Raw genomic sequence first — 12,553 nt, forward strand, 5'->3', positions numbered from 1 at the left:
TGCCTTTACCTTTACAAGTTACTACCACAGTTAACAATTGCACACAAAACATTGCAAACATTTACATTTATTTGGAAGTTTGCATCATAAAAGGTTGACATCAAAACCTTTGTCATGCAACACAGAGAAGTTTCCTTCAACAGAGATGTATACACCTCAACAATCTTATCCCTCAGAAACAGAGGAAGGATTTTCCAGTTAAAACACAGTAAGGCATTCTCATAAGGGCAGCCACGGTAAACAAACACAGTTGAGTTTAAGTACAGGCATTCATGCAGGTTTGCAGATGATTGGCACTCGATTGGAGGCCCTTTTGTCATTGTTTTGTAAAATATAAATCCACTTGTACAGCATTTTTCCCAGTACAACAGCTAACTTCAAAACCACACCTGGACCAGATCAGACAGGGATCAAATGAATATATACATTCAAGGACTTATATATATATATATTTTTCCTTTTTTCCCCCCAGGGCCATCTGCAATCTGAATTGTAAGCCACTGCAAAAGGTAGGGCATACAGTCATCAGTAATGTGCAATCAGTCATTGACCTTATCATTCTTAGAATAATGTTTTGGATGTTAGATGATTACGGGATGTAGTGAGGTTTTTGGCATAGGCCTGTCCTAATATGCCTTAAACAGTGTAGAGGTTGATGTACATTTTCTCCTGTTTAATTTTCTGACATTACAACGGCATGCTGGGTTATCAGGAACTTCTTAGAAGAACAGTCGTGTGGGTGAAGAAGTTTACGGATCCTCAGCATATACACATGTGAACGGTGTAATAAATGGAGTAACACCTGTTGTTTGCCAAGACAGGGAACAGATTGGTAGCATGATTTTTTTCCCCAACAGTTTGTTCATCTGTGGCTATGCTATGGCTATGCTTGCCATATATGCACCATATTACAAATTCTGTGCAAAAATATTGGAATAAGAGTTAACCAAAATACAGCTATGCAAATATCTGATTAAAATGAACTCAATGTTTTTATAATTACATAATACACGCACACCAATGATCAGGTTCTAATATTAATAAACACCTTTAGACGACCCAGGTCCCCTTGAGAGTGTCCACACACAAAGGAAAGCTCACCTGAAATCTTTAAGTCTTCAAGTTTAGTGTGTAGCTTCTGCCACCCTCTTGTGTGCCAGAAAACAGGAATCATGCAAAGAAATCTCTCTTCCTCATTAATTACCCACATCATAATCAAAATTACACTTCATCAATCAAAAAACACATTAAAATAAGAGCTTGTTTTAAAGCATGAGAGTGGCAAATCAATGCTACAGAGAGAGAGAGAGAGAGAATATATATTACACATATATTTTTCATAGTCATCACATGTACACTCATGCTTACAGAAGAATGGTGGTGCAGTAAGGCAGCTCAAACCTCCAACAGTGAACCAGCTGTGGAAGACTGCCCCTGCTGGAGGTAACTCCTCATTACAGCCGAGTAAGAATGAGTTCCCTCTGCTGGGGAAACCGGCTCACTACAGCTAGAGGAGGCACTGGCGCAGTCAGAGGTTTTGGTTTAACACAGGCCCCCAGCATACTCGTCGTCATCCTCCTCTGGCTGGGCTGCACTCGCTCCCGCGTCGCTAGCAGCGGCCGGGGCCTTCTTCTTGTTCCCTCCACCTGGCACTCTTAGGCTGATAGCCAGCTTAGCGTACTGTCAGTCAGACACAACAGATTGACAAGATAGTCATGGTTGGCCTAGGCTAAAAATAATGACTATTATTCAGTTTTCCTTTCTTTCGTAAAGAAAATGCTTTTTTTGGCTATTGCATACTTCTCACCGATTATATGGGCTACATAATAGCCAATAGAAACTAGACTACAGATAAGATTAGGGTTCCCTATTTTATCAGGTTTGTCCTCTTAGCATTGGCATAAACAGAATACTGCATCAAGCAGTTAAGACTACAAGGATCTGTAGGGACTACAATGTGCTCTACAACTGAGGCATTGTCAAAGCAACCATCACTAAGTACAGGATTCTAGATGAACTCATACAGAGGGGAATTAACCAGTGCATACATTGTAGTTCCCTACACAGCATCATTCAATAGGAAAGAGGAAATATCTGACATGAGCATAGGTTGTTTGCTGCTGTATCCTACTGAGGCCACTGAGGAAAAGCAGACACATAAGTAAAAGAGAGGGACAATACTCACATCGTTGTCCATGTATTTGAGTAATGGGGAGTTGCAGACTCTGTACGCCTGATCCTCATCCTGCTGATCGTAGCCCTGTAGAAGCTGCTCCATTGCGACACAATCCTCACTGGCATTGAACCCTGGGATACTGAAGGAATGAGGTACGTCATGTCAATCACCTTGTGATTCGATACATTTGGTCAATGTTATTTACCCTCTTTTAATCGTAACCAGGACAAACAAAAAAGCTGCATATCAGAGTTGACAGATGCAAATTGCATCAGAGAGAGGAAGGTCGAAAGTGATGTGAAGATTTGTACCTGTAACTTTCTCTGACACATTTATCAGCAGCCACAAAATCAGCCCTGTGAAGATGGACGAGCACTTGTGCGATGGTTTTCTGCGGCAAAATAATTCAACAGGAAAATGAATCAACCACATTTCCAAAATACAGAGATTTCCTAGATCACAATTAAATTATAAGGGCATGTATGCTCAATGAATACAATTGAGATGGTCCATGAAGTTCAGATATAACACCTAGAAAAGAAATGTAAGCGATAAAATCAGTAATAAGTTGACATCCCTTCATGCCATTTGATGTGAACTGCCATATTCAAGATCACTATTGCCATTATATATATATGTACTTGATATAAATACTTATGAATATGTTGCTTGAAACATACCTTAAAACATGTTGGATAATTCTCTATTTCTTTGTACATGTTCTTCTCCTTCGAAAGTGACACGGCTGCCTCATCGAACCTGACAGAATGGGTGAGAGGCCATTCATGTTGTTCAATGTTCAAAAAAATAAATGTATAAATAAACACTCTCTAATAACAGGGTGGATGGTTTGCAAGGGTTTTATTTACTTGCGTTGCCTAACAAGGAGCCTGGAAGCCTTTCCCAGCATTTCAACTGCCTGCCGAAGCCGGTCCTCATTCTGCAAAAGCAAGCGAGTCAGTCAACAGCTTTGATGCATATCTCATTCACAGGTGTTTATATATATGTTAATTTAGAGTTTTTCTTTAACCGTAATCAGAATTTTAATCAGATGTTGAATTTAAATTTAAAATCTGTATATATTCAGGAAGCTGAAAAACACAACACAATTGCTCCCAAAAAACTCAGACTTTGTTGTTTTATATCCCTATAAATATACAACGTTCCGACATTTGAATTTCATGAATGGACTAGATTATTACTTCCCCCCAAATGTTCTAAAAGACTTGACATGTTAAACATTGATTACCTCATATACATATGCAGCTTTCTGGTAGAGGTCTACTGCTTTGGCGAGATCCATCGGTTCTATTAATCTACACACAGACAAAAATTATTGAAATGGTGATGAGGGGTTGTGTAGACCAAGTGTGCGTAAGAGTAACAAAAACCTCTGTAGACTCCATGTTGACCTTAATTACTTGAACGCTGAGAACACACTAAGATCCTTATGTCTGATTATGAACATTTAGACATGGCATTTTGTATGAAAAGTCTTCCAATGATTTTTCAGGCAACATATAAGTTTTAAACCATGCTGTAAGGATTAACGGAGCATTAGATGGCTTAGATGACCCCTTACTTTCCAGCCCTGTCCAGTGCCATAGCTGCAGTGTCAGGAGTGCCATTTTCCACATACATTACACTCGCTTTCTCAATGTATTCAATAGCTTCCGGTAACCTCTGCATGTCCTATAAAACAAAGAATGAAAGGGGTTAGCCAACCGCAAGGACAATTCCATGAACTGCGTCAGGTCAGTTTTTGTAATGATTTCTTTGTGTTGAATTTAAAGGACTAAATGAAATCACAATGAGAGGTGCAGTTTTCTGTAAGTGTTCTTGAAACATACCTTCAGCATCATCCCTGCTTGTTCAAGAGCTCTATAAAATCAGAAATCAAATGTATTGATTAAAGAGTTAAGAGTTATTGATAAAATACATAATATGGCATTAAGTTCAGATGTGTTACTTACTTTGCAGCATGAAACAGACTGTATACTGAATTAAGGACAAATGGAGATATCAATGTTCAAACTTCTTTTTACTCAGCTGAAGACTATTTTGATGATCAATGTATTATAATATTAAGGCGTTGCTATTACAACCTTCACATGATCACTTCACAGAGGGTGAGGCTATAAGGATACGTTTTGTTGTTGGTGTGGGCCTCTGCCTCCTGCAGATATGCCTCTTTGGCCTCCTCCAGTTGCTTTGCATTTTTGAATGCAACAGCTGCAGAAACAGAGATGTATGAACACAAAGACACAGGCTGTTCATACATACTTGAAGCACGAGCGCACATAAAGAAATTAATTGTTTATTAATAGCAATTAAAGATTTAAGATGCAAGTTATGACTCTAGCACAAACCTGCTTTGCTATACTCTGACGCAGCACTATCGTAATCAGGTTTCCACTTCATGAAACTTGTCTTGAGACTGTGGCATGAAAAAAAAAACGTGTGTGGTGAATGGTATAGAAAGAGGTCAACAGTTGACAGTCAATTTAAGACGTGAAGTATGAAATGAGCAAACATTGGCGTTAACGTTAAGTATTGAGGCTGTGCTGTAAGTAAAATGTTAGACATGTGTAAGGTTACTAAATGGTTAACGTTTGTTAAAATATTAGCCTATGTTCATCCAAACTACCTTAATACAAACTGTCATAACACTAACGAGTCGGTCAAACGTAAAAAGCTGTCAAACGTTAGTGTTGTGTACAGGTTTACTTCTCTCACGTTACTGTTTCACTGCAATCATAGCCCAGCTAGACGGGCTAAGGCTGCACTTGAATAGCAGCCAAATGTGTCTCACACCACTTCTTAGTGTTAAATGGATAACCCAACTACTTTCCGTAGGAAAATAGAAGTTAAATGGCAGCTGACCACCAGCCACATATTAACTAACGTAATCTACATATTTAGTCATCTTGACATGGCTAGCTAGCATAGCTTGTGATAGCCAAATGAACACTTACTATTTCTCTGCAGTTGCAAGATGTTCGTGGGCTTCGTTTATTTTCGCAGCCATTGTAACGTATCAGTATTATCCCTTTGACCATGTATATAAAGGCACTAAAACCCAGTAACCAAATAGGCAACTCTGTTTCCTGTGGGACAGTTAGCAACAACAAACTGCTGGTGCCTGTTTAGTCGCCAACGTCGACAAAGGTGATGACTACGGAGGCCGACGAGCTGTGCATTTTGTCTGTCTAGATGCATCCCGTAATTCATGCGCTTTTATGTCAGGGGTTTCAGTCTGGTTAACATAAATATGCGGTCCTTAAACATATTAAAAACAAATCACACCGAAGACATTTAAGCATGCGTACCTTTTAGCAGGGAACAACCAGATGTTTTTAATTAATACCCATAACATATGAAATATCATTGCAATTGCAAATACAATTCGATAAGGCCACATAAATATATGTTAGGTAACGTTACATGTGCTGTTATCCAATTAAAGGACTTGTTGTGGACTTTGGACATCAGAAAAGTAAATCTGAAATAAATCTACCATATGAAACTGCTTGATTGATTATTCATCTATTTTCATTTATGCTGCTTTTTACTCTTAATACTCTACAGGTTGCCTTCTCTTGACTGTATCATCTTTTTGTATGTGGGGTTTTGAAATTGAATGAAAAGCTGTAACATTCCACTGCATACCAGCCATCCAGCTTGTGACTCTTTCCTGTAGCCTACGTCTCACATTATGAAGCATCTAGGCACGATGAAGGCTACTCGTGTTCTCACCTGTACTTTTATGGTCCTGTGTCTTTAAGGCGCCTGACTGCTTCTCTTGCTTTGTGTAGAGGGAAGAGTCACGCCATCGAGACAGAACATGCCTTAATTCTGAAAAGTTGATGAAAAATAAAAGAATTGTGGACAATCACCTTTGGAAGCGAGGAATAAAAGTTTTATTTTGAAAGGTAAGTTCTTCATCTTTAGCATTGATGTGTACAATGTTCTTCTCTCGCGCATGCTTTGAAATGGAGCCAGAAACAGCCTGATGCCTGTTTCTTCCTGCCCTGTTATGCTGTAGAGAAAGGTGCTGGTATTCGCCCCTCGCTACGTCTTTTCAGAAACATGAGGTGAAAAAATAAGTGACTTAACTGACAATAGTTTGGACCCACTGTTTGTCGTCATTTGGATACTTTGTCTGCTTTGAGATACTTTGTAACAATATCTCTAGAGAAAGAAACTTTCAGTGATCTATTGGGGAGTCAAATGACAAACTGATGAACGAACATGAGGAAAGCATTATTAAAATTAGGCTGTCCTTTCAATGCGCCTAAGAGAAATTATCGTTTAAGTTTCGCTTGTTTTGCATATTTTTTTTTAAAATCAGGCAGATTGTGACATTTCTGTTATACGACCTATATGCTGTAAAGTAGCCTACGACTAGCCTAACGGTAGTTGTGATTTCAAAATAGTCGAAGAAAGGCTTAACTTTTTGGAGGGCGATTCCTGTCTGTTGACGCTGCTATCGCGTGTCGTTGTGGAAATCGCTGGCACCAGTTGACACCTTTGAAGTGACTGTTTACGTTAGCATAACAATAACGACAGACAACGAATGAAATGGGCTATAGCCTTTTCTTTTGCGTCTCTGGCCGTCTGTTGATTGTAGCCAGATAGTGATCTTGTTACAGCCACAGCCTGAACTCCCCCACACACCAGTACCACAAGCAGTTGTACTCAGCCTCACTTTACGCTCTTGATTTTTTTTCTTCAAATGCCCTTTTAAACTTTTTAAGCTAACCGATTTTGTCTGTTTTACTGTAGGCTGGGTTTGATTCGTTCGCGCCGGAATGAAGTCTGCCCAAACGCAAATAACTCTTCTCGCCAGTCTGCTATTTCTTTTGTCGGGACTCTCACTTGTCACCGCCTGTAATAAAGCGCTGTGTGCGAGCGATGTCAGCAAGTGTCTGATTCAGGTAAGAACGGGATCTGATTGCACATAGGCCTCGGCCTATGACATATGCATTCATCCATGCATGCATTTCAGAATGATTTTATTTTCTTGCCAGTTTATTTATATGAAATGCAGTTGTATCTTTCAGAGCTAGATAACGGGGATGTTGATGTTCAGTTGAGCATGTCCTACTGAATTGCAGTATGGGGGGAAAACTTTCACTCTCTCCTGGTAGCTGACAAGACATTGTTGACATAACTTAGCCACTTTTACAGACCCCCTCAAAAAATCCCCACCAAGAACTCAGGATCCATTAAGGTCTGATATGTCTGTAGCAAAGATAAACAGACAGAAAAGTAACCTCTCTACTTAGCTTTTTTTGGTGGAGGTTCGTTTTCTCCATCCCTGTGCACATCTGGAATTTGACCTCTACACACACCCCTCCTCCTCCTCTTCTCCATGTGCTACTCCCATGCAGTGGAAGCAGCTTGAGGTCGCCCTGAGCAGTCGGCCTCAAGCCGCAGCTCTCTGATTCCCTCTAATGGCTTCTAAATGCGTACAGTCTGTTTTGATATGTGGTAGATGGGCTGTGACATGTAGTACTAAGCATGTGGGTGACACATGGCAGCGTGAAAGAGAAAAGACTGATTCAATGTATTTGGGGGGAAAAGTCACACTAAATGAGTGGTAAGCTACTTGTAACACTAAGTACAAATTCAGCTGGCGCTCTTCTGTGTGTGAAGTAAGTCTGTGGTAAGGCGCAGCCTGCTTTTCCAGCAGCCTTGGGGAACATGTTTGTTTATTGTACTCCATGGTGTTGTTTGGATGTACAGGAGTTGTGTCAGTGTCGGCCAACCGAAGGCAACTGCTCGTGCTGCAAGGAGTGTATGCTCTGTCTTGGCACACTGTGGGAGGAGTGCTGTGACTGTGTGGGTAAGTGTGTGTTCAGCCTGTGTGTGTGGAGGTGATTTTATCCAGGCCATCTAGCTCATAACATGACTGCTCTAAATGAGTTGGCCATCAGGGAGCAGTCTGTGGAGGCTCTGTTTCCTCATAGGGCGAGCCTTCTTTTAATAATTCTTTCCATACCCTTATACTCATATCACTGTGTTGTTTATTGTGTGCATAGATTTTTTTATTTTATGACCATAGTGATATGAACAATTATGTTGGAATAAGATGTTATTATTGGACAATGTCAGTAAAAAGTGGATGCATTTATTATCCAGTGACCCTAGATTGAACATAATCATGTTTATATTTAATATTTATTTATGTTTTATGTTATCAAGATAGTGATACTGAAAATGGTCCATGTTTGATACTTAGATGTTACATATAGAGTATAGGTTACATGTGAAAGCAATAGTTATTTGGGTATTTACATTTTCTATCAGTGTTGAGTGTTAAGACCTTTCCTTAAATTAACTGAATTTACTAAATTGAAGCGTTGCCCAAGCCTGACATCAGTGCATGCATGACCTTGCAGGCATGTGCAACCCCAAGAACTACAGCGACACACCAGCCACTTCCAAGAGCACAGTGGAGGAGCTCTACCGACCAATCCCATCGCTCTTCCGGGCTCTGACTGAAGGCGAGGCGCCCATCAACATGATGGTGGTGACCTTCCCTGTGGCCGAGGAGCTCTCCTACCACGAGAACTTGGTCTCCTTCCTGGAAACGATGGATGACCAGCACCAAAACATCTCGCTGCCTGGAAACAGCATCCATGCCACTTACGATACCAGCCAAGGTATGTATCCTAAGGAGTTGCTGATTTTCCCTCTTGGCAATGCATTTCAAAACTGTGTGACATCACCTTGTGAATAAACATTTGTCTGCATAAAATATTGCACTTCAGATGGAAACACTGATAACACAGCTGGAAATTTGAAACATTTTTCTTGATCATATCTATAACGCAAGAAAGCCAAAGGCAAATTAGGAATGTAGGGGGGCTTACAATAGCCTGGCCCTTTTGACAGATGAATGGCTTCCATTAGCATCCTGTTAGCAGAGGCTGAGCAGCCGGAGTGGGTATTATGACAGCCCAGCCCAGGTCTTTCATGTGTGTGCGCTCCACTGCACTCCAGAGCTGGGCCCTGCGCTCGAGCTGATCCTAATTGATTGGGAGCCAGATGTGCGCGTCCACCCGTCGTACACGTTTCCTGAACCTGTGACCCAGATCTGTTTCTCCCGCCAAGGATGAGGAGTGTGTGTGTGTGTGGGTGAGTGTGTTTGGGGAGGGGAGGGGCTGTGGGCCCTCATTAATCAGCCATCCAGCAGTGAAGGACATGGTCCATGCTCCCAATAGAGGATAAGACCTCTGTCTGATGTTTTACCACCAGTCCCCTACATACTTTACATTGGATGTAAAGTCTGGCAAGGAAGTGGCCTTTGGGAATGTGCCTGACGACAGCTAGTTACGGCCCAACAGGATGCAATGCGTATAGGCAAATGCTGTAGATGTGAATCGGAGCGGCTGATGACAGTGTTCACTATTTGTATAAGCGGAGAGTTGTTCACCCAAACCCCCATTTTACTCTGGATTTTCCTCTGTTGTAATGAATGCTTTAGGCGGTTATACACACCTGTATGGTAGGGTATAATCATGTTCAGCTGGTACACAAATACATTATTAAGTGTTGCAGCAGCTCATACATCCTTAACACACAAACAGAGTGGGAAAGCTGTAGCTTAGCACTTAAGTAGAACCCAGCATGAGTATCGCTAATGATGGAACGATCCTCTCCTCCCTCACAGCCAACAGCATGTGCACCGTGGTGTATTTCGATGACTGCGTGTCAATCCGCCAGTGCAAGCAGTACTGCGAGTCCATGGGAGGATCCAAATACCGCTGGTTCCACAACGCCTGCTGTGAGTGCATTGGCCCAGAGTGCCTGGACTACGGCAGCAAAACCGTCAAATGCATGAACTGCCTCTTCTGATCGATGGAAGTTACTTTGGGTGGGCCCCGTGATGGTGTCATGATTGTTAGTGCCACAAGGGGGCACTTTATTGGGACAACAGGGATATGGATCATGTGGACAGACGGATTGCCTTGTAAAAAATGCAGTATGCTACAATATTGTGATGGAAAATATTAGCCCTTATTTTAATGTTTCTGTTTTATTCTGTATGAAGAACGTTCTCACTACATTTTATAAGTCTCTAGCAAATATATATATGGATTTGTTTCCCTGTTAAACTTCCACAAAGTTAGATGCTAGTCTGTCACTCTTCCAGTGTTGGTTCACGTTATACCAAATAAACCATTTTGAGATATATATAGAGAGGTTGATAGTGATTGCAGTTAAGATTCCATTTTTACTGCCTTTTACTCTACCTATAACATGTCTGGACATAATTATTCAAATGCCAGCTGTTTTTTGTTTTTTATTGTTGTTGAATGCACATCATGTTTTTTATGTAAACTATTAAGAGAATGTATTTCATTGGCTACGATTTTGTGACTTGGAAGAGAAACAGAGGAATTCTTAAACACAAATCCAACCAGTCTGTTATTTCTCTTACTACGCCGTATGCTATAAATCTGCACCGCTGTGTGATGCAAGAGTGGAATCCCGCTGTCAATGGTCTCACAATCCTTCATGTTTGTTCAGTCTCCATTCTTTGTGTCTTACACATGCTCATAAAAAAGGAGTAACATTTGTTTCAAGGTAAAGTTTTGGCAGTTGGCAAGATAGAAACTGCTTTTGGGGGAAGGGCACAGAACAGTAGTTATGGATACCTTCCATAAAGTTCTTGTAAACAATGGAAAGCCACTACACCCCAGTTTTGTGAGGGAATGGGCTTATCCCAACCCTGTCACAATGGAGTCCATCCAAGGCACACACAGCACAGGTGTATACCACCATATTACAACTTCCAGAAAAAATGGCAATAAGCCTTTAGCAACTACCTCACACTGGGATGTACTCAATTAAGCTATTTCCTTTAAATTGCTTGGTAATTTTCTCTGCCAACATTATTGTTGGCGGACTCCTGTTCTCCATTAACTGTTAGGTAGGTGTGCAGCATCACCTAAGGCCTTCCTCTGATTCTGCTGTGGAATGGCTTACCCCAGATGGATCTGGATTTTCACACTGCATGTCCAGACCTGAAAAATTACTTTGACAACAAAACAATGTTTGAAAGAGAGGTGCAACACATCTTTGCCCACATAACCAGACTCTCTTCACATGGACTTTCATAAATTCTGCCATAAATAAGTCACTCATATCCAATAAACACTCACAGCCAGAGAGCATAATTTGGACACTTCCTCTTCCATTCGACATCTCATTCAACCCACAGGTGTCCCATTCAGTCGATCCTATTTGGCTTGAAGCTCGCCACCCGCCCAGCAATGACATTCAACAGGCACGGAAGCATGCAGAGGATGCCGTTTCTGGGTCAGGCCAGTGAGCACAGGGCCCAGCTGGCTGATAATTTTGCACTGTGTGCCCTTCTCTGGGCAGAGCCCAGCAAGCCTGCCTGACAAAGGAGTCTTTCTCTGCTGTGCTGAACAGAGATGGCTGGTCGTGTCATCACATGGTGTCTTTAGCATCATGACTGAAGCAAATAAAGCTGTAAGACTGTCTAATGTGCTGTGCACAGTGCAAATGATACCATGCTGGATAACACTCCTCAGCACTAGAATGCAACTCCATACTGTTTTCTTGCCATTTTGAATGTCCGTTTGGGGCAATCCTGTTCTCTCATTGGACACCAAACCAACACTGAGAACACTTACCAGTATGCATGACTAACCCTGGGCACATATGCTTCCACAAACATTACATTTAACACAAAAACACTGTAAACAGGTTACAAAGCACAGAAATATATTCACCAGGTCCATGCTTGAGGTTTTAGTGAAAATGTAACGGTTCTATGTTGATATTTTTTAAGTTATTCTAGCTGTAGCCTGCCAAGGTAGACAATAGGCACAAACTTGATCTTGGTCATCCTACATGGGGTGGGGCTGAACAAGATTCTGCAAACCATTTCTGCTGGTGCCCCCTAGAGGCCACATGAACAATGGCATTTCAGATAGCCTTTCTTTCACTGCCTGGTTTATACAAGAGTGTAACCATTTTCAGTTGTTTTAAAAGGAATGCAAATCAAAGCATTCATAAACAATAAACACAGAAAATTGATTTCTTCTGGTAAGCCCCAGGGAAATAATGTGCAGCTCAAGAGTGGAAACATCCTGAAGTTTTGCAACAAGACCTCTCCAATGTTACCAGGAATTTATACCCACAGCCAACCATCTCGGTATCTCTACACACAACAGAAAACACTACTCTGTGCCTGATGATTTTTCAGCTCAATACCCTATCCCAAGCGGCAACGACAAAAATGAAGCTGCTGAAACAGCAACAATGAAGCAGCAACTTGAAACATGACCCTTCCAGATGACAAGGGACAGTAAAAATCTCCACAATCACCCGGAAGAC

The 12,553-nt window shown here is 41.3% G+C and overlaps 2 protein-coding genes across 2 annotated transcripts; one reads left to right on the forward strand and one right to left on the reverse strand.

Moving 5' to 3' along the window:
* Positions 1 to 199: 199 nt before the first annotated feature.
* napga (N-ethylmaleimide-sensitive factor attachment protein, gamma a) lies at positions 200 to 5,312 on the reverse strand. The gene is made up of 12 exons (XM_080854894.1): positions 5,152 to 5,312; positions 4,546 to 4,613; positions 4,324 to 4,408; positions 4,150 to 4,167; positions 4,027 to 4,057; positions 3,759 to 3,868; positions 3,426 to 3,492; positions 3,046 to 3,116; positions 2,857 to 2,935; positions 2,488 to 2,567; positions 2,186 to 2,315; positions 200 to 1,680 (listed from the first exon to the last, which is right to left on the reverse strand). Exons 1-12 carry the CDS (start codon positions 5,202 to 5,204, stop codon positions 1,543 to 1,545), a joined length of 930 nt encoding a protein of 309 aa, XP_080711020.1. The 5' UTR covers positions 5,205 to 5,312; the 3' UTR covers positions 200 to 1,542.
* Positions 5,313 to 6,044: 732 nt separating this feature from the next.
* twsg1b (twisted gastrulation BMP signaling modulator 1b) lies at positions 6,045 to 10,551 on the forward strand. Its single transcript, XM_080855584.1, has 5 exons — positions 6,045 to 6,108; positions 6,962 to 7,113; positions 7,925 to 8,024; positions 8,581 to 8,844; positions 9,855 to 10,551. Exons 2-5 carry the CDS (start codon positions 6,988 to 6,990, stop codon positions 10,037 to 10,039), a joined length of 675 nt encoding a protein of 224 aa, XP_080711710.1. The 5' UTR covers positions 6,045 to 6,108; positions 6,962 to 6,987; the 3' UTR covers positions 10,040 to 10,551.
* Positions 10,552 to 12,553: the final 2,002 nt, after the last annotated feature.

This window comes from Sprattus sprattus (genome assembly GCF_963457725.1).
Source record: "Sprattus sprattus genome assembly, chromosome: 17".
Lineage (NCBI taxonomy): Eukaryota > Metazoa > Chordata > Actinopteri > Clupeiformes > Clupeidae > Sprattus > Sprattus sprattus.